At 41.8% G+C, this 25,107-nt stretch overlaps 2 protein-coding genes across 6 annotated transcripts in view; one reads left to right on the top strand and one right to left on the bottom strand.

Moving 5' to 3' along the window:
- SRPK2 (SRSF protein kinase 2) overlaps positions 1–9,598 on the top strand; it is a 60,229-nt gene extending 50,631 nt beyond the window's left edge. The window contains exons 14-17 of one of the 3 annotated variants that reach the window (XM_057364506.1): positions 300–369; positions 1,086–1,178; positions 1,606–1,698; positions 7,934–9,598. In XM_057364506.1, coding sequence (XP_057220489.1) covers positions 300–369; positions 1,086–1,178; positions 1,606–1,698; positions 7,934–8,118 — 441 coding nt within the window. In that variant the 3' untranslated portion in view covers positions 8,119–9,598. The remainder of the gene's footprint in view (positions 1–299; positions 370–1,085; positions 1,179–1,605; positions 1,699–7,933) is intronic. The other 2 variants (XM_057364509.1, XM_057364507.1) reach the window with 2 other exon arrangements.
- Positions 9,599–11,334: 1,736 nt separating this feature from the next.
- KMT2E (lysine methyltransferase 2E (inactive)) overlaps positions 11,335–25,107 on the bottom strand; it is a 56,043-nt gene continuing 42,270 nt past the window's right edge. For 2 of the 3 annotated variants that reach the window (XM_057364504.1, XM_057364503.1), the window contains 11 exons: positions 24,723–25,031; positions 22,661–22,915; positions 22,342–22,486; positions 21,336–21,589; positions 21,124–21,180; positions 19,816–20,379; positions 16,690–16,991; positions 14,904–14,992; positions 14,689–14,802; positions 14,441–14,532; positions 11,335–13,604 (listed from right to left, as the gene is read on the bottom strand). In XM_057364504.1, coding sequence (XP_057220487.1) covers positions 12,090–13,604; positions 14,441–14,532; positions 14,689–14,802; positions 14,904–14,992; positions 16,690–16,991; positions 19,816–20,379; positions 21,124–21,180; positions 21,336–21,589; positions 22,342–22,486; positions 22,661–22,915; positions 24,723–25,031 — 3,696 coding nt within the window. In that variant the 3' untranslated portion in view covers positions 11,335–12,089. The remainder of the gene's footprint in view (positions 13,605–14,440; positions 14,533–14,688; positions 14,803–14,903; positions 14,993–16,689; positions 16,992–19,815; positions 20,380–21,123; positions 21,181–21,335; positions 21,590–22,341; positions 22,487–22,660; positions 22,916–24,722; positions 25,032–25,107) is intronic. The other variant, XM_057364505.1, reaches the window with a different exon arrangement.

Here is a 25,107-nt window from a genome sequence, read left to right as displayed (position 1 = left end):
CATCCTGGCCGGATGGGCAGGAGCACCGCGGGGTGGGCACGCTGCTGTCACTGCCAGCGCCAGGCGTGCACAGGGTGGGCACAGGGCTCTCTGCAGAGCCTGGCTCTGTGCTGCCGCTGCACCGCAGCAATGACCGTCCCCAGGTAAGTGGCCTCTCCTCATCTTAGATTCAGTYGTAGGCCTCGAGCTGTGAATGTTAATTCCCTCTCGCTTCTGAGATATTTGTGATGTTTTGCTGACATCTTACGATCAAAAATGTTCCTTCTGAAATACCCATAACAGTGTCTGTTACGTTGTAGGCGTTTGAGCTAGCGACTGGMGATTATTTGTTTGAACCACACTCTGGTGAAGACTATTCCAGGGATGAAGGTATGAATCTTTTGAGATACTATAATACTTTCTTCATATTTTCATACTCCTCTTCTTAAATTTCCAGTGAGCTTAYAGTGGGGTTGAAATTTTGTATTTGAGTAGAACTGTTCATATGCATTGTTTTCAGAATATAAATATGATGTTTTTTCTTTTTAGTTTTAAGTTCCACTACTAGCAGTTGGGTGGGCAAAAACTCCCTTCTGCAGATGTTCATCTACTTAACAACTGCCTGAAGGAATTAAACTACCCTTCTTGTAAGATTGCATATGTGTGGAAACCTGATTGAAAATAACAACATTTTAGTTTAGAAAAGAAACAACAAATGTGAACTGTATAGTATTTTCTTTTTATTAGAGTGACACTGGAATAATGTTTACATGTGTATTTTTATTTGAATTAGGCAAWTACTAATTATTTTTTTAAAATCAGAGTTAACTCCTGCTTCCATCTGTATACCTGTCCATTTTCATGCTTGTTTGCTCGTAAGTGCTCTTTGCAGTGGTAATGTGGGCATCATTCATTATTCCTAAATGCTACTAATGATGCCAGAGCTCTGCTGATCCTGGGAACCTCTGCATGGATTTGCTGCAAACATTGTTGATTTGAAACTATTTTCTGATTTTTTACTAATTCCAGTTTCTTTCCTCTTCTTTTTTATCCCATCCTTTCCCTGCCCCTTCCACTCCCGTATCCTTTTTTTCTCTCCCTCATAGACCACATAGCACACATCATAGAGCTGCTAGGCAATATCCCAAGGCACTTTGCTCTATCTGGAAAATATTCTCGGGAATTCTTCAATCGCAGAGGTAGTACCTCTTCTTTTTGAAAGGTGCCGTGATGCAGACAGAAGTGGAATTGCTGTTGCTGGTTGTAGCAGGTCCCAGTGAGGCACATTTCCTTGAAATCACACAACAAAATTTTCTTTAAAAGCAAAATGTGCAGTGATTTCTGAAAAATTTCCTTTTTTTTCACCCAGATGTTCTGAAAAATAACTATTGGTATATTTAAAATTACATRGCAAAACTTGTTTGTGGCAGCCGACACTCAAACTTTGTTTTGAGAAGGAAGTTTTGCTGAAAAGCCTCTTTCCAAAGTAGCCACTGAGTGAGCAGTGTGTTTTTTACCAGGATCAATCTATTTCTGTCTGTACCGGGCCAGTGTTAGTGTGTGCATGCAATGTACTGATTAAACTGTTGTATGTTTCTGTTTTGCTGGCAATGTTCTCCAATGCAGACCACATAGCATTGATCATTGAACTGCTGGGAAAAATCCCTCGAAAATACGCTATGTTGGGGAAATATTCCAAGGAGTTTTTCACCAAAAAAGGTAACGGTATTTATGCAACGCTAATTTAAAGCATAATACTATCCAAAAGGAGAATATGTTCATTTACGCGTACTGAAGAAATATATCCATTTAAATGGAGAGCTCTTACTAAAGAAGAACTTTGGTGTAAACTTGGCTTTCTGGAAAGAGCCACAATTTGCAGTATTCATTTCAGTATTTCATTTAAAATTCATTTGGGGATGTACTCAGTGAAGTGTGGATGTTAACAAGYGTCCGTGTGAATCTGTTGTCTCATGCTCACGTAAGTGTGAGGACTCAGGTGATGCATAGCTCATAAAGTGGTGGAAAATCATCTGTCAGCAGCTGTGGCTCTTAGATGGTGGTCCAGCAGGTGCTACTGGTGAGGAGTAACAGAGATGGAAAGGGAATACCTGGCAGTGGACACGGAGCTGAGTGTGGCTGCTGTCACTGTCGGGGAGCAGACAGAGCAGGTGGATGTGTGCCAGCACTGGAGCTGTGCCAGGCKCTCTTTAGGGCAGGTTTTTGACACGTGGGGGAATGTGCTGATGGCTGAGGTGTCTTCCATCCCCTCGGTGTGTGAGACAGCACTGTGCTTTATGGAGGRACAGGGCCTGTCAGGAGCCTGGTATGTGGTGGGGGAACATTCAGGGCTGTCAGCCACAGCTGGGGAGGGAGGGAGGGAGGGCACTGTCCTGCTGAGCAGAGCTCTGGGCTGCCCTGCCTGKGGCTCCACCAGCCTGAGCTGTGCCGTGGGCTGGGCAGGCATGGCCCGACAGCTCCATGGAGGTGTTGGTGTCAGGGGGCTGAGCTGGGGGAGCTTGGGATCGGGGGCCAGATATGATCAGAGATTCACCCTCTGTGCAAAAGGGCTGCCTGTTCTGAGCTGGATGCCTCTGGTACAGCAGGGACCTCTGTGTCCTTAGGGATGCTGTTAATGATGGTGCAGTGCAGAGAAGGGCAGCAGTGATGATCTGGAGGCAGCAGCTGCCTTTTGGGGGAGCCTGAAAAGCCTGGGGCTTTTGCATGTGGAGCAGAGAGGGTTGCTGGAGGAATTGTGAAGGTTTACATAATCAGGAAGTCAGTGGATAAGCTGAAGACGGAGCTGCTGTTTGCAGCAGCCACTGTGTAAGAGCTGGGGGAAAGCCAGTGGAATCTGCAGAGGATGGCTGTTTAAAACAAGAGCTTCCCTGCACAGCAGGCAGTGAGCTTCAGGGGCTGACTGCAGGGCAGCAGAGAGAGGCTGTGTCAGCAGGCTTTAAACAATSTCCTGGTAACAGATGGAGGAACTCRAGGTCCACAGGTCTGTAAATGTATAAAGCAGTAAGAGGGCTGGGCACGAGATACACTCCAGCAGCTGCAATCCCTGTCTGGAGGTGCTGCAGAGTATCTCACACTCCTAATCTTCACCTTAGAGAGATGGGTGGGTATTTTTTAATGATGTCACAGAACTGTAAAATGTGACCCAACAGTTACTGAGTAACTGCAGTGCTGGCAGTGCACAGGAGAGGGCAGTTTGTGTAATTCCCGTGATGTGGACAGTTTCTGTTTCTTCATGAGCATCTTCACCTGCTGAGAGTCACTGTTGTCCTCTAGGATCTGAGCACCAGTGACATTCCTCAGAGGCACTGGTGGTGCTTTTAAAATCCACAGGGTGGGATTTAAGGTGGGATTAAAGGCTGGGCTCACCAACCACACAAAATACAAGTGCAAGTTTGCTGTGGAAGATTAAGTAGACTGGATCCCACCTGTTTCTACTTAAACCAGAGAATCTCAAATGCAAGACAAAGGAGTTACAAATCAAACTTCATTTTCAGATCATATTAGTTATTTTGCTGTTGCAAGTTGGGGAAATTGAAATGCTTTGTGCAGGAAAAATGGAGATGTCAAGTGTCCTTCTCACTTGAGCAGCATTTCTTTGCACCTGGCACCAGGTATTCTTTTCCTTTTCCCTGGCCACCTCAGTACTGCCAGCCTCTGGTGTCCCCAGCAGGGATTTGTGTGTGGTGGGCTGGCAGAGTAGGAGGTATAGGCTTCAGARTCGGCCAGCAAGCTGCTGCATTTTGTATTTGTGCTTGTGGCCTGAGCACTGGAGATCAGAAATGTTGTGTTACACACCTGAAGCTCTTGGAAGAATTTCTTGCTGTAGTGTAAGGCTGGGCTTAGAAATCTTACTGTAAGCTCCTGTTTTGAAAACATCAGTCTTGGGTAAAATTCAAGAAATCACATTTTGAGTTTTGCTCATGTTCATAAGGAATTCTGACCTCAGAGAGATGCTTTAAACATTTGAGTTGTGCTACTGAAGTCACAGGCACAAAAAGAAAGGTGTTCAGGCACAAAAAGAAAGGTGTTAGGAACTTAATGAGTTTACAGGATAGAGTCCTTTCTCAGTAATTGCCTGAAGCAATTTGTGACGTTCAAATAGGAGGGTGCATTTGAAAGAGGAAAAGCATTAGTAAGTTACTTCTTACACTATAGCACAAATGCTCACGTATTTTTATAGGGTCTCATCTTTATTGAGCCCAGTAATAACTCCAGGGAGTCCTGTTCTCCCGTGTCTTCATAGAAGCTATTTGGGCTGTAAAAGTTATTAATATGTTTTGGCACTAAAACGTTAAACCCTTTTTTCTAGACCTTGGTCCCTTCTGTTTTTCCTCTGGTGTTTGCTAGCCCTATTTCCTGGTGAGGTATATCAGGTGCTGGCTTGGCCCACTGGAAGTTGAACAATGAGAAGCACTCACTCATTGTGATGCTGCTCATTTCCCCTCCTGGAAGGGGGATGGGGCTCCCTCCACCTCCTCACCTCCACCTGCTGTACCAGCTGCCTTAGCTCTTGGAACCGTGCACGTGTAGCAGCAGATTACATCCCATTGCTGCTTCTCCAGTCCTTCACATCATCCATGCTTTACTGTTCAATAATCCATCCTCCTCTTGCCTGGTGACACATCTTAAACTTGTCTTTGACAAATCTCATAGACTAGCTCTGTTTTGTTTGTATTATGGTCAGCAGAGATTTAAATACCTCCCCCCCCCCCGCTTTAAATTTTTTCTGGTCATTTCCTTCTGACTTAACATTCCATTTTTCAGAGGGATCATTGCTGCCTCTGCTTYGGCAACAGGAATTTTACAGCTCCAACAACTCTGCTGTCCTCTGCAGATTAATTCCTTTGTGCTTCACTATCAGAAATCCAAATAAAGAGCTTCTCTGTAACAATTCTCACTGTTACATTTTTAGCTCTTTGAAAATTCATGCTGATGGCCCGAATACAGATGGTGTCAGACTGGTGGGGATGTGCTTTTAATTTCTTCCTTAAATATAGGTACAGCCTTGCTGTCCTCCAACTACATGTTACAAACATCTTGAGCTAGGTGAAAATATGTGTTGGCAGACATCTCAATTTCCTGTGCTACTCTCCTGCTTCAGGAGGGAATTGAGAAGGACCCACAAGAAAATTATTTTTTGACTTTTTTGTTCACCTATCTTCTTAAGTGCTTTTACAATCCTCACAGAATTTCTTGTAGCAAACTTCAGTCCATGGTRCTAAAATAGTTTGTTCCTCATCAGAAAAACTCTGCTGAATGTTATGCTGGCCTTACCATTGGCATTCACAAAATGAGAAGTATTCAAATAGCAAGAACACAGTGACACCAGGAGCCTCATCATGCAATCTTATCAGATGTGAGGGAGGAAAGATGCTGGAAATGACAAAATGTGAGTGCAGAGATGAAGACAGTGCTGGATAGGAACACACACTCACCCTCCCCCAGAGCTAAGCCTAATTTGGTACATGATTACAGCAGCACTTACAATGAATGTTGGGAGCTGGAGAAGCCGGGGACATGATTTTTTTTTAGCAGTTTTTTGCTTTCAGTCCGTAACAAGTTACTTTTCTGTCACTTTTTGGCAGTATTTGAGTTCATGCATTCCTGTTACATAATTTGCTACCTATTCTTGCCAGTAGTCACCAATGCCCACTTTTGGAAGCCTTCCAAAAGGTAAGATTATCAGCAGTTAAATTTCAAAGTTGCACAAAGATTTAAAGGGCTGAGAGTGAGCTCAGAAATGAATATGCTGCTCCAAGATGTGCTGTCCTTCCTGTTTTGTGGGGTGGTTGTGGGCCATTTTGTGTTTGTGGGTATTGAAGGGATGTGCTTGTCCTGTGAATGGTTCACACATAAACCAGAACGTGGCCTGTGCTGGCATTTCTGGCTGTGGACAGCACCCCTCGAGTTTGTTACCARCAGCACTCCAGAGCTTGTGGGTGATGGATCATTTGCACACTTGCTCTTGTGRAGACTGGGTGACAGCAGCTGAAGGGCTGCTTTTTGCAGCACTGCACCCTGCCTAGGACTACTGAGGGCTGAGGCAGCAGAAACAGGGCCTGCTGAGCTTTTGGAGGTTTTACTCCATTGCAGTGAGATGCTCAGCCTCTGGGGCAGTCAGACATGGGTTACGTCCCTGGAACTTCTGTAGCCACAGGGATATGGCAAAGTCTGACCTGTGAGCTGATGTCTGATGGCATTTTATGGGCATTAGGTTGTAGTTATAGCCAGGAACRAGCACCATTTGGCTTACTGTGGCCTGAATGCCCCCATCCTGGGTGGTGGAGTGAGCTTGTGAAGCCTGTTCAGCCTCTAGTATTGGGTGAGACCCCATCAGTCTCCCCTTTGCAGAAGCACCACAGGGGTCTCTCAAGAGCTTTTTTGCAGTGTCCCGTGGAGACTGTCTGGCAGAGATATATACCTGAGAAGAAGGGAGATGGAGATGGGCTGCATTAAGAGTATAGAAATCCAGCAGAAAACAACTGCCCTTGTGTTCCAGCTGGTCGCTGGAAACCAGAGGGGCTGGGTGTGGCAGGGCTTGATTACTGATTAGAACAGATCMGACACTTCTAAATCTGGTCACATTCACTAAGAACTTTGACATGTACAGATTCATGGCGAGTGTAGTTTGTTGGAGCAAGGTCATGGATTGATGAGATTGTTGGTGAWAAAGGCACTGGATCTACAAAGTGTAGGTGTATAGCACTACATAGAAGGTGTTCCTGGGTGTGGTCTGACAGTCAGAAGGCGGCTGTTACCAAAGAGATGTCCCTGCTTTGGGGAGGAGAGAGGAGCAAGCCTGCTGAGATRTCTGCAAGGTGGGATCATGTTCTCATCCTCTGAGGATTTCAGATGTCAGATTTACACTTTCGGGAGAAGTGGAAGTGCGACTGTAATCGAATTACGTTACTGCAATCATGAATGGTGAGGGGGGGGGCCACATTACGTGTAAATGAGGGGAATTGAGAGCCTGGATTGCCAAGGCTGTGSGTCTCATGCAAGGTGACACCTCAGTGTCGCTCTCTCCTGATGGCAGCACTGAGGGTCATCCGGCCTGACAGCTGCTTGCCCCTSTCATGCCCATGGTAGTCCCTTTGCCATGTACCTCATGGCTTTGGGCCTTGTTCTGACACAGTGGAGGAGCAGGAAACTGAAGAGTTTTCCCCATCATGCTGGATGGCCTGTGGACACACCTGGATAGTGTTGCTGGTTTGAATGGCAGAAGGGTTCTTGCCTCCTTCTTCTTGGTCTGGGACACGTTGCCAGGTTGGGGAAGTTGCCCCTCTTTGAGGAAGCTCCAACCCTGCAGCTGCTGCCACCACTGGTGTTGGTGATTGGTTGAAAGAGATCTTGGGCAGCAGCAGGCGCTTCCCTTTTAGGAATTATTCAGACCAAGCTTCCTGRGGCTGTTTGCCTGGGGGATGGAGCAGAAACTCTGGGGCACCAAACCTCTGCTTGGCTTGGTTAGGAATAAATCAGTACTCTGCTGCATTGCTGGCAAATGCAATGTGGCGAGGCAGAGACCTGTGTTTCTGAGACCTGCATCTTGGGATTGCAGCAGATTCTGTGAAATTTGGGTTCATTGGCTGATTGATGAAGAAAAGGCCTGCAATGTTGTTTGGCCATAGTGTGAGCATGAATGTGTGTGTGAGTGCCTTTGTGCAYGTGAGAGTGAAGACAGCAGGAAGAACCAGTGGAGTCCCGGTGTAACRTACTGCTGGCTGTAGGAACCATTTCTTGGCTTTGACATCGAACAAATTCGTCTCCTCTGCAGACTTCGAGCAGGCTTGGCGTGTGCTGCCTTTCCTAAACAATGAATTCCAGCCTGGTCAAGGTGCTGGGCATGCAGAGTGGGAGAAAAATGAAACAGAGATTAGTCCTTGACATGGAAAACGAGGTGATTTTCTAATGCYATTAATATTTCTGTTTGCAGGAGAACTCCGACACATTACCAAGTTGAAACCTTGGAGTCTTTTTGATGTGCTTGTKGAGAAGTATGGATGGCCTCATGAAGATGCTGCACAGTTTACAGATTTCCTGATCCCCATGCTAGAAATGGTCCCAGAGAAACGCGCTTCAGCTGGAGAATGCCTTAGGCATCCGTGGCTGAATTCTTAGCAGAATCTTCCAGCTGTTAAAAAAAAAAAAAAAAAAGCCAGCAACAACTTTCCAATGCGTTGGACCTAAATGGTGACTGTCACAAAATCTTTAGCAGGATCACACGTGAGCTGGCTTCAATCCTCAGACCTTTATTTTGCTTGAGGTACTGTTTGACATTTTGCTTTTTGTGCACTGTGTTCTTGGGGAAGGGTAGTCCTTTTGTCCTCAGCTAGTAGTTTACTCACCCACTTTCTTCAGAAAACACTTAACGTGTCTTTAAGCATTGTTTCTTGTGTTGTGTGACATTCAGATGTCAGATTTTTGAACAAAAGAAACTTCCCCCCATGTGTTTTGGCAAGTTTTGTAACTATTTATGAAAAAAAAAATATTTTAGCTGATGCATATTATATAATTTACGAGTGTAAGAAATTTATCAAGTCAGAATTGAGTTACGGCAAGGAATTGTACAATTTTATCTTCTGGCAAAGGGATGTCATTCTTGTATTATAGTGTATGTAAATSCACCCTGTAAATGTTTATTTCCATTTAAATATGGGACTGGGGACTCAATTTCAGAGTAAAGCGACTAAGTTTTAGAGAGCTTTATAGCAAACCAATTGCATGTAGTGGACTTTAAACTGCTTTAAGGAATTGTGTAAACTTTCTATTCTGTAGCAGTTCCTGTTCATTGGGTTTTAAACAAAGTGGCTCTGGTTTACAGGATTTCATTCCCCAAACGGCACTTTAAAGGAAGGCTAGACTTCTTTCTAATAAAGTATGCATTATCATTTAGCACTCCCTTTTAGAACTTTTGCCTATTTTAAGTGCTTTTAAGAGAAGAAAAATAGCAATTTCCTTTACAATGTGATAGTGAAGACATGGTACCATATGGTGTTGCCTTTTTATAAGCACTGTAAGTTGTACTATACCTTAAGAAAAAGAAAAAAAATTAAAAGTAGAGCATGAGAACCACTGTCTGTGTAGAATTACTGATCTTTTATAATAAAAGTGTGTGCTTGGCATCAGTTAAGGAAGGATATAGCTGCAGATATTTACAGTGCAGTGGGTAAAATAATTGAAGAAGTAAGATCATGCTCATTCCATTCATAGCTTTACATGTTTCTRAAACAAATTGCACTAGCTTTATTCTTTCCCATCCGTAGACATACAACTGCCCATTGTAAGTTGCACGCAACAATTATGTGTTTCCTAGGAAAAAAAGCTGCATAGGCTGAAGCATATAGGCAATACAGATTTTAGAATGTACAGTACGGAGGTGTGTTTGGGCCTCTTTTAGAAGTCAGTGGGATGAATGTAAGCTTACTCCTGATCTTCATGTAACTACAGTGCCACTTTTTTCTTGACTTTGTCCATATAAAATTTATTCACATGCCTTTGCAATAACTAGATTGTGAGAAGATAGCCCCATGCTGTAACAATAACCAGTTGTTTGAGGTGCTTGCAGTTGTCTAATTAAAGTGTTTTGTTTTTTCAGACAGTGTTGCTGGTCATTGGAATCTTTGCCTAGCCACGACTCAGCTGTTGGGGTGCTGGAGGGGTGGGAGTGGGAGCGGCTTGTCTGGCCAGAAAAAGGCTGCCTCCCGCGTTCATTTATAMAACAGTCACCTGCTGTCAGTCTGAGCCCCTGTAGCAGGAGGGGCTGGGTGGGAGTGGTTTGTTGGGTGAAATGTGACCAAAAATGGCGTCTTTCCTACCAGCTGTTAAAGTCCTGTAAACAAGGGAATGATTGTCCTATCCCGAGGGCTGGGGCAGCCACTCCTCCACCGAGAAATGCCAGGGCACTGCAGTGCGACATTGTGGTCCGGGGAAACTCGTCAGTGCTGAGGCCCCGSCGGCAGTTGGGTTTCAGGACCGTGYGCCTTCACCCTCATCCCTGGAACTGCTTTTAGTGGCTGCAAGGACAACGCTGGGCAGAAGCACGATGCCACAGTGGACTCAAGCTGGAGGTAAAAATTATGTTCAGCTTCACACCCAGCCTAGCCTTGTAGCCTGCTTGCTGCAACCAGTTACAAATGCATTTTTGAGTACACAGGAAATGCTGGCACTGGAATAAAGTGCCAAGGGCAGGCCAAGGCCTGAGTGAGCACAGGGCTGGCACAGCTCTGTCCTCTGCCCCGGCCCCATCCTGTTCTGGTCCCCAGTGCAGCAGCTCCCTATCCTGTGCTAAGACGTTGCCAAGCACAGTTGGGTATTTAGCGTTCTCCTGTATTTGAAATGATGSCATCACTTCCTGGAGGTATGGAAGAGGGGCAGACAACCAGATCTGAACGCCGGGCTAGAAAGGATGCTGCACGTTTTTTTCAAAATCTGTATCTGAGCAACTGCACATAGGGTGGGTTGGGTTTTTCTGGTTTTGATAGCCTAATCCTTTCTACTTCATGTTAGTGCAGAACAAACTCCATAGTGTGCATTCTGTTCAGGGCCAGCAGCTGTTCAGGAAAGCATTCCTAGTGTATGATTTTAACTAGCAGGATTTTTCAGTAATTAGAGGCAAACTGGAATTTGAAGTGGCCTCCCTTTTCTTTTTCCAAGAGAATTGCCACTTTCTTCAGTGCATAGGAGCAGCCACTTCCCCTCCTATCCCATTTCAGCTTTCCTCACACAGGTTTTCCTCTCTTGGTCTGAGCCATCAACCACTGTCCAAGTTGTGTGAGCTGAACAGGAGCAGTTACTGCTGAGAGGGACACCCTCATCCATGACAGAAAAACTGCACTGATTAGCACACCACCACCAKAGCTGCTGCTTCCAGCAGCAGGAATAAATCACTTCGGTCACAAAAACAGTGCTCCACTGTAACATTCTATGCCCCATTACAYCATCACCCACTCAGCTCCCCCCCCACACCCCAACTGGAGGTCCTGAGRAGCCACGAGAGAAGGGAAATATGAATGCCAGCCAGCAGATGGTTCCCTGCTCTGTAACCAAGATCAAGAACAGCTCTAGCATAGAAATAGCCCACCGAGTGCCCCTGATTACCCTATGAGCAAACTGACCCAAGACCCGGCTGTGCTTGGGGTGATTCTTCCTCAGCCTCTAGACTGAGCAGGGGGAAGAAGCAGCCTCCTTGAGCCTGTGCCACAWCAGTCTCTGCTACAGCAGAGAAGCCACAGCTGCAGACCACACAGATGTGAAGAGCCTTGCAGGGAACAGAGGTGGTATTTCACAGACTTAAGGCCACTTCCCTGCTAACACAGCACCCTTTCAGGACAAGTAGTTAAAACTGACATAATTGTGATTTATTAACATGAATTAAAATGCCCAACCAGTGCTGCAATGTGACAGTATATTAAAAAAAATTAAAGATCATATACTGTACTACTTTCACAAAGATCACACTTTTTTTTTGCAAAAGACTTATTATATACAATACTATATCAAATGAAAGAAGCTTTAAGCAACTTTACAAGCGAAAGAAATACAGTATTTACAGCACTCGTCTGAGACATTAGAAACAGTCTATACATTAAATTACAATTTCTGCAAATAACTGATGAAACAAAAAGCCATGTCCACACCAAAACTATAAAAATCTGTATTGCATTGTTTCCTATCTCTATGCACACAAAAAACTGTTGACAGAAAATGGAAAAAAAATTGTTAGTGCCATCACTTAGCCTGTGTACTTATTTAATTACATATGTATAAAAGTAATAGAAAACTTTCACTAAATGAATTTAACTGCAACAATAAAATTTTAAACATTATGCAGCATCAAACCTACTGCCAGAAAAAACAGCTGGAATGTCCACTTACAAAATAAAAAGAAATACCTAATACTGGCTTAACAGCACGTTTTCAGGAATTTTAAAAAGCAAAAAATGGAAGGATACAATGGAAGAGCACTGGTGTTTGCTTTTATACAAAGTATCATGTACAAGCTTTAAAAAGTACCTTGAACAGGTACATATTAAATATACAGTTTATATTACAGAACATTTTAAAAATGTTTATAACTAAAGGGGTCTGTTTTAATGCCACCCTGAACCATGGTAATTGTTCTGAAAGGTGGGTGGCACCTGTGCTCTGTGAATGGGGATCTGTCCCGGCACGGGCGAGGCCTGCTGCTGCCCTTGCACTCCGTGGGGAAGGGTCACGGAGCTGGGGTGAGGGCAGAACCCGGAAGCAGTAGGTGTTGCAATACTGTTTGGTCCTTGAGGTTGGATGTGAGGACCCTGACCAGGAAGTGGGCAATGAGGTCCTGTGCCAGCAGGCTGATGTTGAGGTCCAGGTCCTAACGTCGTGTGATGTGGGGCTTGTGAGGAATAGGAGGAGACGCTTGTGTGAGCATTGGAGGGAAAATGGGGGGGTCCTTGATGAGATGGGTGGTGTAACCCTTGTGCTGATGCGGGGTGGTGCCCCGAGCCGATAACGTTGGAGGGAGGGGGCGGAGGGGGAGGCGGTGCTGAGTTTACAACATGCTGGTGTTGTGCTTGCAAACCTTGGTGTCCTGTTGAGGGATGGGGAGGTTGGTGGTGGGGGAGAGGACCTGGTGGTGGAGGTGGTGGTGGCAAATGGTGGCCAGCAGCTTGAGAATGAATGTGCGASCCAGGAGCCACTGTCATGGCGTGAACTGGACCGACAACGTGTGCTACAGAGTGCTGCTGATGAGTACTTTGCTGCTGGACAAGGTGGGGTCCTGGAGCAGGTGGTGGTGGAGGAGGAGGAGGAGCAGCAGATGCCGATGCCTGGTGATGAATACTGGGGTTCTGAGAGGGCAAAAAATGCCCTGCAGCTACGTGGTGTCCCGGCACTGTTTGTTGACCTGCAGTGCCAGGAAGTGCTTGATTTGGTCCAGATGAAAACACAGTCTGTTGGGGTATGCTGCCCTTCAGCTGGCTGTAGCTCTGAAAGTTTCCAGAGGGCTGCTGGCTTTGATAGTAAGTAGAAGAAGGGGGTGGAGGGGGTGGGGGAGGTGGTGCATTGCTGTTCAAATTTTGTTGGTTAAACTGGCTGTAAGAAGCTGAAGATTGTCCTGATGTTGTCTGAGTGAAGAGGGTGCCACTAGCCTGTGCCTGATTGCTGGGCTGAAGGGTCGGTGCTGCCGGGTAGAAGTTTCTGTGTGTTTCCCTCTGGGGTGTTCCAACTTGAGGTGACTGTGGATGATGAGGTCTGTATGGAGATCCCAACTGCTGTGAGTGAGGCTTTGGTGAAAGGTAACCGTGCTGCACAGGCGCATGAGGGGTAGACGACTTGGGGGGATTTTCTACGTGAGGCGAAGGGGGGCAATGCAGCTTCAAAGGTGCAGAAGGCAACTTCTGTGAATGTGAAAGTTGCTCAGCAGAGCCGCGCAGATGTGACTGAGATGGATGATTTTTTGAAAGTGCTTGGACGTTGTTAGTCAGCTGTTTTTGTTGCAGCTCAGATTTTGGATGATTCGCACATTCAGTCTCAGGTGCATTAGCTGCAGTTTCCCAGTGCGAATCTGGTTTTGTGGGTGTTTTCCCAAGTGACTGTGTTGAAACTACAGGACTTGGTGAAGAAGGCTGGAATGAAAAGAAGGGCAGTCAGGGCTAAACTTTGAAAATATTCAACCATGCATGTAACAGTCAGAAAAGAACATCTCAGAACACTCATCAGATTTGGATAAAAGGTGCTGAGGCACAGGATGTTTATCTGGTGTGAGAAAAAGACCAGTAACAGAAGGAGTAAGCTTAGGAAGACACTATACATCAATAATTCTTCCAAGTCAAAGACTACTAAAGTGTAATTTAAAGTTGTACCAAATCTGATCCATTAGGTCAAAGTCTGAATCTGTTCATTGTTAAAAAGTTTAGATTTCTGAATGTGAAAGAAGTAATTCCAGAGAAGGCCACTTACAGGCATAAAGCTGTTTTCAGAATGATTTAACWTTTTAAAGCTGGGGTAGTGCAAGCAAACACACTAAATATGACAACCTGAATTACTTCATTTAATGTGGCAACTACTCAACGTCCTCCACATTATCAGAACCCTGACAAAGCAAGAGCAACCTCCTTTTAAGGGTAAATGACATCACTGCTGTGAGGTCTGAGTGCCAGTTCTTCAGCACTCACCCCTCAGAACAGCTGATAGTGAATCCACAGACRAAATCTCTCCTCTCTCTACAAGAGTGTAAGATCACCTATACACATGTACAGCTACGGAAAGCCCAGCATAAAAACCCACTTTTTCAGTGTATATGGACAAGTATTCTTGCAAACATTTACCTATGTTAAATTACTGCATATGAACGTGTGTGCGTGTCACCTAAGCAGTAAATCCTACAATTAACGTTTTTTAAAATAAGTAAGAGATGGATGAAGCTATTCCTATTGCTTATTTTGCAAACATCTTGCATTACCTTGCTTGCTTTTGAGGGACTCTTACAAGTCTTTTGTGAAGTATCTGGGGACGGACATTCAGAAGTTGGCTCTGGATTTTCAGTATCAGGTTCTACAGAAATAAAGAAGACAAATATCAAAGTGGGAAAATCGTATCTTTTGCAGAGATAGCTAAGCACTTTATAATTGACTTTAAAAGAGCTATTAAAGCTGTTGTTAGAGACTATTGAATATGTCAAATGTCATACAAGGTCATCTGCTTACTGACCTTCCATAATTTCAGTGAAAGAAGGGACCTTAAGCTGCGACTGGGAAATGGGATTTGAATGAGATGGAGACTGAACATGAGACGGTGAGCATGGCCTACAAGGTGATTCTCCCCCTACAGATGAAGCAGACCCAAACACAACATTAGAATGATTACAGATTACCATGAGGGAAATGGTTAGATTTATGTGTCTTGAACACAATAAATCAACTCACCACTGTCCTTGTCTTTCCTATGATCACTGAGAAGTAAAGCTCTCTGATAACTTCGTTCTCTCACTTGTTCCACAGAGGTTGATGCAGTCCTGCAAGAGAAGTACATTTTAAACCTAAGAAGATGTACTTACATGGACCAAATTTAGGGTAATACATATGCAAATACTGAGTCAGAGAAAGTTTACAGCATTGGCTGCATGTAACAACTAAATAACTGGTTGTACATAAGGAATATTATTGTTCAAGTGTTTGGTATCTATTTTCTCCCACTTTAAATGCAGTGATTTCCTGCAATCTTGTTACATTACAAAAACTGGCATTTCCTCTTAATAAGGAAGTATCTGTAGATCTGTGGGTTTTTCTTTTTCCAAAGAACTGAAAAGTAAAAAAGTCAAGGTCAGTTACTGGTTCATAGTCTCCACTGGTAGAAAACTCTCTTCTTCCAGAACTGAAGAGTCTCCTTGTTTGTTTGCTGTTAAGAATCTCCTCTTTAATAGTGGATCCATAGTTGTATATTGTGTACCACTACAAATCTGTCCTGTTTAAGCTTCTTCACTTAACTTCCTAGCTAGAGGGTGTACAATGACAGTCGTATATTCTTTTATAATCARTTACATCTTTTAATCACAACCTTATAAAGAACATCGTAAGTGACAGCACTCCACAAAACTATTTTCCATTCTGCCAAAGGACATRTGGCATCACTCCACAATACTGCTACACTGAAGTAAGTTTTGGTGCTGTTCTGCAGGGTTACTGCAAAATCATGATAGTAAATTCTTCCCTGTCTTCCCTGTTCATCCTGTTTCCAAATTGTTCGCTTACAATTTTATGCAGTAACTTTTGCATAGTGAACTTATCAGCCGTTTTTCAGATGTTCTCCGTTCAATCAGCTTTACAAAAACCTTCTACTCTGGAATAATTGGAGCATCTGAACATCAGCTCCTCAGCCCATGGTTCATCTCCGCCATAGTACAGCCTTCACTACAGCATGAAGAACATCTGCAGGATTTATTCTGCACTAATAGCATTTGGAGACTGTCACCACAGCTGATCACCTGTTTTGAAGTGACCAAAAATTCAGTGAAAAATGTGTGCGATGTTTTCACAGACTGAAGTCACCCTCTCTATCTCCTCCCCACCCATACTCCAYCTCAGGGTCTATGGTTGTTTGGAGTACCTAGCATTGCATACACTGTCTGTAGTCTGCAAACAAAGGAACCACTGAGCAATTATGAACCACGCTGTGAGAGTCACCACATGCTCCCACCTGAGCAGGAGCCGCTGGCCAGGCTGCAGTCAGCACTGCAAACATCCCACACACCTTCCAACCACATGACTGAAAAACACACCTCCTAAGGTCTTCCAGAAGCTTTTGCTAATCAGTAGAGATTATTCTCCTGTTTCACCCTAYGCCCTACATTATTTTGGAAGGGCTTTGAGATTTAACATGAAAAATTCTCTTCAACCCACAGACAAAGAAGGGGAAATACAAGGACACAAATGCTCAAATTAATACCCATTCTGCCATTAGAAAATAAAAAAGCAGAATTAAAATAATTTAGCCACTATCTTATAGGTAGTTCTTCATGTATTCTGATTATTATGAGCTATCTACTGTATTTCTGAGGCAAGAGGTAAGACAACTCTTCGCTAAGTTTAAAGAAGGGCTTCCAGTCAGTAATCTTCGACAGCAGCCTTAATGAAAACTTCAAATTTTCAAATACGAAAGACTTAAGATTTWAAAAAATCTTCCAAACTTCAGTCCTATAGTATTGTGGCTTACCACTGAACTTCTGGTTCACTCTTCTCACTGGAGGAAGATTCCTTAATTGCACAGTTGTTGCCAGTGTCTTCTGGAGCTGCATTATAAACAGTAGTTGGCAGTGGTAAAGGCAGGCTTGCAGTGTTATCAATTTGCTCCCCATTTTCACCACTGTTGTTATACCCATCATTAGCACCATTGTTACTACTCGTATTTCCTCCACCAGCAGCRTGAGGAGATACAGTAACCAGGGGAAAGTTGTCTGTCTTTGAGCCACTTTTTCGAGCTTCACGTTGCCTCTTACGGTATTCTAACAAGGACACCTAAGGTGGAAAAAAAAACCCCACAAACATTAGAAAGGAAGTTTTACCSATTTTCTTTCTCAGTTTCTGTTAAATATATTTCAGTAAGACATACCATTCAACTGGTTTAAAAAAAAAAGGGCAGAGATTAATTGAAGCTACTTCACCACATTTGCAGTGAATTTACAGAGTACTGAGCTACTAATAAGTGTAAAGATGGTATTAAAAAAAGCTCCTGCCAAGAGACGAAGTATATGTTCTGCCTCAGGGAAGAAGCAGATGACACAGGTCAGCAAAAGGTTCACTGCTGAAATCATTCTGTTGACTGTARTTACAAAGGACCCTACATTTTCTCCTGGAACTGCAGCATTTTAAGGTTATACTAATCTAGTCAAGCTAATTTCAAAAGATGTCACATCCTGCTCTCAGACTGACTCCCTTGCATGAGAACCCACAACCCTTCTGCTTCATTCTGCTGCATATATCCATATATATGAAGGATTTGGTAAGTTCTCCGAAGTATTTTTTAACATATGGAATTTGCAACTTAACTTTTCCCAGGGTTTATTGTGAATTTCTGTCTTTACTGCACTTTAAAGGAGACTGATTAAAAACATTTTAATGCTAACTCTTAGTTTATTACCAAATATAATGACACGTGAGAAGTGGTTCCTATTTTATGTATTACGTATGGAAAAATCACWACACCGACCTTCTACAGAACAGAAACCATTTTAAGTGGTTAATAAATTGTCTCTAGTGAAAAAAAAATATGTTCTTATGTTTTTGCTCTGAATCTCCAGGATCTGAAGTAGAAAACTGAAATATTGGCCTCCAGACCTACTTTCTTCATTAACCACATTACTTTGGTGAAAATGACATTTAATGTCTATAAATTTTCTTCTAGTTGTCAACTGCTCGGAATCAAACAGCATCCAAACCAACAAACTGAAGTGCAATAATGGAAAAAAATTAATGTTTAACTGGCTTAAACATTACCAAGGCAGCTGCTATGTTTGCAGTCCTAAGGGGTTTTGTTTGCTTGCTTTCAAACAGACCTGTTAGAGATCCATCTATATGTCTGGTCTGATTTTGCATAAAGAAGTTCAGGTTAAGAACTGATCATGCAATCAAACGATTTTGCATTATTTACACACCATGTGACAGGGATCCCCTAAAGAATAATGCTTTAAAGAAAGCTTAAATGTTAAGAAACCTAAGTAGTGTTAACACAACTTACAGGACTGTACTAATAAATTACTTGTGGAACAGTAAGAAAAAAAAGGAGCGAATGTCCACAGAAATGCAGAAATATGCAAAACTGTCCTGCAAAGACCTACCTAAGGATACTCCTGCCTTATGTAACCCTAGGGAAAAGGATAATCTTAGTCTCCTACAAAATTCCTGAATTCTCACCATTCACCTTAGATGGGATCCAGCTCACTACCTCTTTTTGTATACTGTCAAAGGTTTCAAATTTTTGTGTGTGTGTCCTCAGAAATCCTAAAATCCCTTTCAGGGGTAAAGATGCAATTTTCTCTGATTGTTTCTTCAAAATGAGACTTTCAGACAGGAATCCTGGCATTAGGGGTGGCAGGGGGCAGCTGTATCTTTTTTCATTTGAGGATCAGTGTCATGTAAGCTCTCAGTAGTAACAACCTAGAAAAATCCTTGCCAGCAGGAGATGTGGGGAGGGTTACGAAAGTACTACATGTTGCTGCAATTTGTGAAGACTAATTTAGCTTTCAGAAAAAAAGAAGAATGTCARGTTACAGAAATTCTGGCTGTTTTCTTTTTGGGTTTGCCAGAACAGCAGRGCCACAGTAACACATACAATATCTATCAAGTTCTCAGGGCTGTGACCAGGTAAGAACAGAGTTCCTACTATATTGCTCCATTTACATCTCAGCTTGAAGTAAACAAAAATCCAGTTCTGATGGGGAATTACTGAAGGTAGACTCCTCACTGCTCCCCCAGAGGAGCAGGCATGTTCAAGGGATGCAATATGACTAAAAATACCCAACCCCATTGTGCATGCATGTACACACACACACACACACACACACAAACCCTACCTTCCTCATCACTACTTTCATAAAGAAAATACATCACATCTTTCAAAAAAGGAAGATTACACTCGAGTCTGTGATGAGACAGAACAGGCAAGCTGCTGCAATGGACACCACTGACATGTTTGTCATCCTTTCTGCAAAGCCTGTCAACCTGACAGCACAATGCAGTCTAARAGTTATCCACAGTAATTTCCAACCCTGGTTCAAGCTGCTCATGACTACATGACTTATCTACAAAAACTGTTTTATGAGAGTAGCAAATTTAGATTGTGCTTATTTTTCAAACAGTATTTTATAAACACTCCCAACCAAATTATGCCAAGAAACATACTTCTGGGACCTAAGGATTTTTGTGCAATTCTGACTTTAAAGTCTGAGTAGCATAAATCTGTTGGTGCAACTTCTTGCAGTAATTCCTAGCAGATATTCAGTGTATGATCTCCATGATGCTAGTACATATTCTGTATAATGGAATACTACAACACTGGGTAGTATCACCAACCATTTTCAAACCTGAACAGCAATTACTTATTGAGTAATTTATTTAAGACTTATATGAAATAGAAGTTAATTTGTATGTACTATGCAGAAAAAAAAACATTTACTGATTTTTTTATGCAGCTTTGCTCTTTGCCCTTCATTATTTCTCCTGAATGTCTACTACWGTAGTATGCAAACAGGAGTTGTTTTTTATTACATTGCAGTTCTTTCTGTTATAGAAATACCATTAGCAGACAATGGAAGACAGACCAAATGATTGTTAAAGTTATAACCTTTTTCTTTTGTGGAGGGTTCTGGGGTGTGCAATTTCCATCCATCAAATTGTCATTATTGACAGTCCTTCCAAAGCCAGGTGCAATTCCATCTTCTGAAGTACAAAAAACAGATGCTTCCATGAACATGCCTCTTGCATCGTCTTGAATCAGGCACTTTGACTCGTTTATTCTGAATCCACCTCCTACCTCCAACTGATGTGAAGGGGTCAAGTCCCTCAAATTAGAATTCATTGAGAAATTTACACCTGTCCTGTCAGGACTTTTTACCCAGGAAGAATAAATTGTGCCCCGTCCACAATGAGCAGTTTCTAATTGGCTGTTTGAATCAGTCCTATCGTGTGTGGGGGCTTCCAGGTTTTTATGCAGTGCACTTTGCTCAATTACTTCGAGTCCCAGCTGGAGGTCTGACACAGATTCCATTTCTCCAGTGCACTGCCGTGTGACATCAGTCCTATTTCTTGGACTAGAATATCCAATAGTCTTTATTTCTTGCAGGCCCATTTCTGTTAGGTTGGAATTTCTGAAAGAGTTCAGTGCTAGAATCGATGCTCTGTCATAACCCTGCACAAAGAAAAAACATGTCAACTATTTTTTTGACCAAAGTAAAAATAAACATTAAGTGCCTGGTTTTATTCACAACTCGCAGAGGAAGGGGAGGTGCTTCAAAAGAAACAAGTCCCAGGCCAGGAAGCTACAAAGCACTTGCTTCAAGTCAACATAAAAGCAATCCTCCTCAGTGCCAAAACACCKATTTGAAAGAGAGAGAAGGAAGGAAAAGTTTTTCCAAGAGACTTCTCAATTTTAGGATGAAGACACACAGCAGGACACATGCATCCTGGAGGCTGGGAATACCCAGGCATATTCCAACAGCATCTACTGTTCCTCAAGTAATCCACCATCTATGCTGACTTACTATCATTCTGTTCTGCTCCCTCACTCTGAGTATAACTGGGATCAACAAAAACAATTAAGAAATGCTGGTAAGGAGAAATTTTAATCTGAATCTAACTACAACCTGGAAAGCAAAGCGTTCTTTTTCTGTTCCTGTCTAGAAACTGCAGTAGTAACTCCTTCCCATTACAGGAGTTGATCCTGATGCAAATCAGGATTTTTAAGTGATACAGAGTTTAAAATAGAGAATAGGTGAAATGGAAATATAAAGTAACAAGTCAATAAAACCTATATAGAAGTCACCCTTTAAATTCACAGAAACTTGCAATGGCTGATGAAAAGCATTTACAAAGGACAGAGCAGCCATAAAGGTGAAATCGAGACACCATTCGTAGGTTTCACAAGTTTCCTTACCTCTTGACTGTAAGCTCGCCTTTTTATTTCTGGGGAACTGTCAGGTGAGGAAATATTCTAAATAAATAAGAAGAAATTGCAAGTCAATTTATTTTATAGCCTGAAGAACTATCCTCCTGCCCCCCACCCTTGTAGCATGAGTATAAATACTGATTTACATTGCAATATCTGAAAACTTTTCTGAATGTACTAAAATTCGTTATTAATCTCACCTCAAAGTGCATGGTATTTCCATGTATACATGGAGTTACAGGAGTAACTGGTGAGTATATGGGTTTGTAACCATTTCGACAAGCTTCATCTTCTGTCTTTACCCTTGGAGGAGTAGCAAACAATGATGGTTCAGAGGCAGTGATGTCAGCATGGGTTGGTGTGGCATAGGGAGAAGGAGTAGGTGTGGAGGTTTCTGAGAATGCAGACTCCAATAGCTGATACAGTCTTCGTTTTTTTAGTGGTGTGGTTAGATCTGTATGTCAAAATTAGAAAAGTTACAAGGTTTCTAGATGTAATAATCACAGTTGCTCAAGTATTTTATGTAATGAAATTATGAATTCTAAATTAAAAAATTCTAAGATTACAAAAGTCTCTGAAGGGCAGGCTTCCTGAGAGATGAACTTTTCACAGCCTACAGACTTCCTGAAAAATAAACTCTCAACAGCCTACAGACATATCAGGAACTGAAATCTGTGTGGTAGGATGCTGGGAAGAACTGTCTATGTCTTCAGAAAAAGTAAAATCAACTTCAATGCAGTTTTAAGACAATTCAGCTAWAAGTGGAAATTTGAAAATCAYGACTGTAAACAGGAATTATCTGAYAGGCCCTATATATTTGTGGAAGTACACTCCCATTTTCTGTTATGCATACAAAACTACACAGCTTTTCTCCCATGTGCTACATTAACCTACTGAGTTTTAAAGGCATTTTAAGTATAYAGAAAGCATAGAAAATTCAATTTATAACCTGACCTCTTACTAATACCAAGAACATTAGTCTTTTGTTCCTAGCAAATGCTAGAAAATAGTGGTTTCTTATTAAATATACATTAAAGCGGGGAAAAGTCCAACCATTATGCAACTAAGCATTTCTTTCAAAGAAGTATCAGGAAAACATGCAAACACATGGAATTTTCATTAACTCATGACTTTTAAAAAGACAGTGTTTCACAATCAGCTAGTTTGCCATAACTCTTATGCAGCATATTTATAAAAGCTTCACACCTGTTAAGGAACAGCTGTCATTGAGTAATAAAGGACTCTTATGTTCACCATTGATGGCAGGACTTCTAGATCTCTCTTGTGATGGTGAATTAAATCTATCAATCACTGTTGAAYTTTCTTCTTCCAAAGCCTGCTTCAACCAACGCTGTAATACAACAAGTTCAAATTTGTGACTTMAAAGTTTAATGATGAACATTTCAAAACATATAACATGACTGGTTTGCCAACCAGCCTTTTTTCTGCTTGAATTTATCCTAGTAAGTAAACACTTCTTTTTAATTAATATGTGACAGAACACCAAAATGAAGGGAATCATTACCTTCTTACAAGAGCCAGTAATATTTTCCACAGGTTCTTTTTTCCTCCTCTTTTCTGAAAGGAATGGAGAAGTAAAACGGATATAGTGCTTTGGAGTTGAATACACGTGTGGACTGTAAGTGAGACCAGGTAAAGAATTCAGCTGAGTAGCCAGAACTTCAGGGTCGGTGGTTATGCGTAGAGGCCTTTCTGGAAGACTGTCTGTAGGCTTTCCTGCTTTATCATTCTTTTCATTTAACCATTCACTAACCAAGTGCTAAACAGAGAGACAAAAACAATTAATGTTTTATCAGTGTGTTTATCAGTGGCTTTTAAGAAGTGTTTAGTTCAATTGTTCATCTAGTCAACTATTACATGAACCAGAAAGAGTTTGTTTCCAGGTTCCAAGTTCAAAAACACCTACTAAGAATGAGATCAGTTTCAGAGAAATCATGGGGAGGGCAGAAGAAATCAGTACCGATTTGCTTACACACAAGTTTGGGGGTCTCGTTACTTTTTTTAGGTGTAAACTACATTTAATTGTTTTGCATTTAATTCTCAATGAACATTACTATACAAGTGCCCAGATCAACTGTACTTAGGATGTCAATATAATAACAGAATTCCAAAATACATTTTAAACTTGTGTCTGAGCACCAAGGCCGAGGAGAAATAGTGTAATATTAACAGAACAAAGTTAAAGAAACCCCTGATCAGATTTCCATACTGTCAGGACTGTACCGCAGTCAACATGCCAGGCAGTCGCCTTGAACACTCTTCAACTGTAATAGTAAATGTGGTGTAATTTGTGCAATACAAAGACACACTGGTTTAAAAAGGGTATTTTTTCCTAACTAGTTTAGTGTTTTTAAAAATATGCCAGCAAATTTTAGTTTCTATTAACAGATAAACTAACCTCATGAATTTTAAAATTATTCAAAATTAAGGACGTGCAAAATAGCACMTTAAATAATGTTAATATGATATTAAGGCTTTAACACAGATTACAATAACATTTTTAAGTTGTCTCTCACAAACCCATTTTTATTTAATTAATTTTTAAAGCAGGACTTTCTCTGCACCTAGGATATACAGAGTGCAATGTAGGGACATTTCACAGGTATCTGAAGTCTGAATTTTACTGCACTTTTTTGCTGTTTCATAGTATTAAGGATGTCTTCCTTCTATTCTGCTATGCAACAAGCAAGAAAAGAAGAAAGATTCTAGTGCTCCCTCTCACAACACTTTAATAATTATGCAATTTGTTACAGAATACTCAGGCACATTTTTAAAAAAATCTAAATTATGTTTGGGGGTTCAAGATAAAAAAAAACATCTTGAAATTGTTACTCTTCCTTTGAYAAGAAGTTTCAACCTATAATTTCCTTCCCCTTTTCCTCTACTGATAAAAAATTTCAGAACTTCTTTTAAATCACACAACAAACACTTTTTAATATATTCTGTAGAATTCCAAAGCAGAAAGTTGCACTGCTTTAGTTGCACTTGCAGATTCATGATTTTTTTGTTTGAATATTGTGCTACTTAGAAATTTTCTGCAATGCAGTCCAATGGAAAGGAATTTAAAAACAAAGCACTACAGAGTAGAGCATCTTCCCATCAAACATACACATTTGGAATGTTTAGATCCATTCACTTCAGAACAGGCATCTGAGAAGTACTAGAATTAGTGATTCCCTTGGAGACAGTGTTTTCTATCTGAAGCATACAATGAACAAAAGAAAGCAAGCTTTTATTTCCTTGGGTTTTCCCTTAAACTAACACCTTTACTTATGCTTTAGTTATGTATATTATTTCAATCCATTTAGAAAGCATTTTCTTCCAAAATTGCTCTGGAAGATGTATTTTGGAATTGTCTTAAATCCAAACTAAYTTCCACCAAGGAAGGATGCTACACGTATTTTAATCTATTACCAATGAATGGCTATACAATGGTGATTTTTCAAGAAATGMGTAATCATTAAAAAAAAACATACATTCAGTTGCATACTGATGAAGCAACCACTAATTTTTCCTAAACTTTGTTAGAAGTCCATCTTCTTTTCCCTATCCCTCAAGAGACTTACCTTCTTTGTTTTAGGATACTTAGTAGGGCATTTACTAAGTGCTGGAGCTTCTGTTTCAGTAACCATTTCTGTAACAACAGTTTCCGTTTCAGGCTCAGCTACCAGTGCTGCATTCTCAGTTTCATTATGCTGTGAAGTCACTTCCACGTCAGGAGAGGAGGGCTGGATATCTGAACACATGCTGACAGTCCGGTGCCGCCTGCGCTGCTGCCCAATGTGAGTTCTACTCCGGGAGAAGCTTTTTCTCTGTTTAGCTCTATTAACTTTGGCTGGGGTGGGCTTGGTGGCAGTTTCTTCTTTTGCCGGTTCCTGGGACAAGACAGATCCCACATTTAGAGASACATTTAGAGCTACCTTTCTTAGAAAAAAAAGTCAGTTCCCTCTT

The sequence above is a fragment of the Malurus melanocephalus genome, unplaced genomic scaffold (genome assembly GCF_030028575.1).
Source record: "Malurus melanocephalus ecotype Western Australia unplaced genomic scaffold, MMel_1.1 scaffold_39, whole genome shotgun sequence".
Lineage (NCBI taxonomy): Eukaryota > Metazoa > Chordata > Aves > Passeriformes > Maluridae > Malurus > Malurus melanocephalus.
This window is presented reverse-complemented; position numbering and strand designations above follow the sequence as displayed.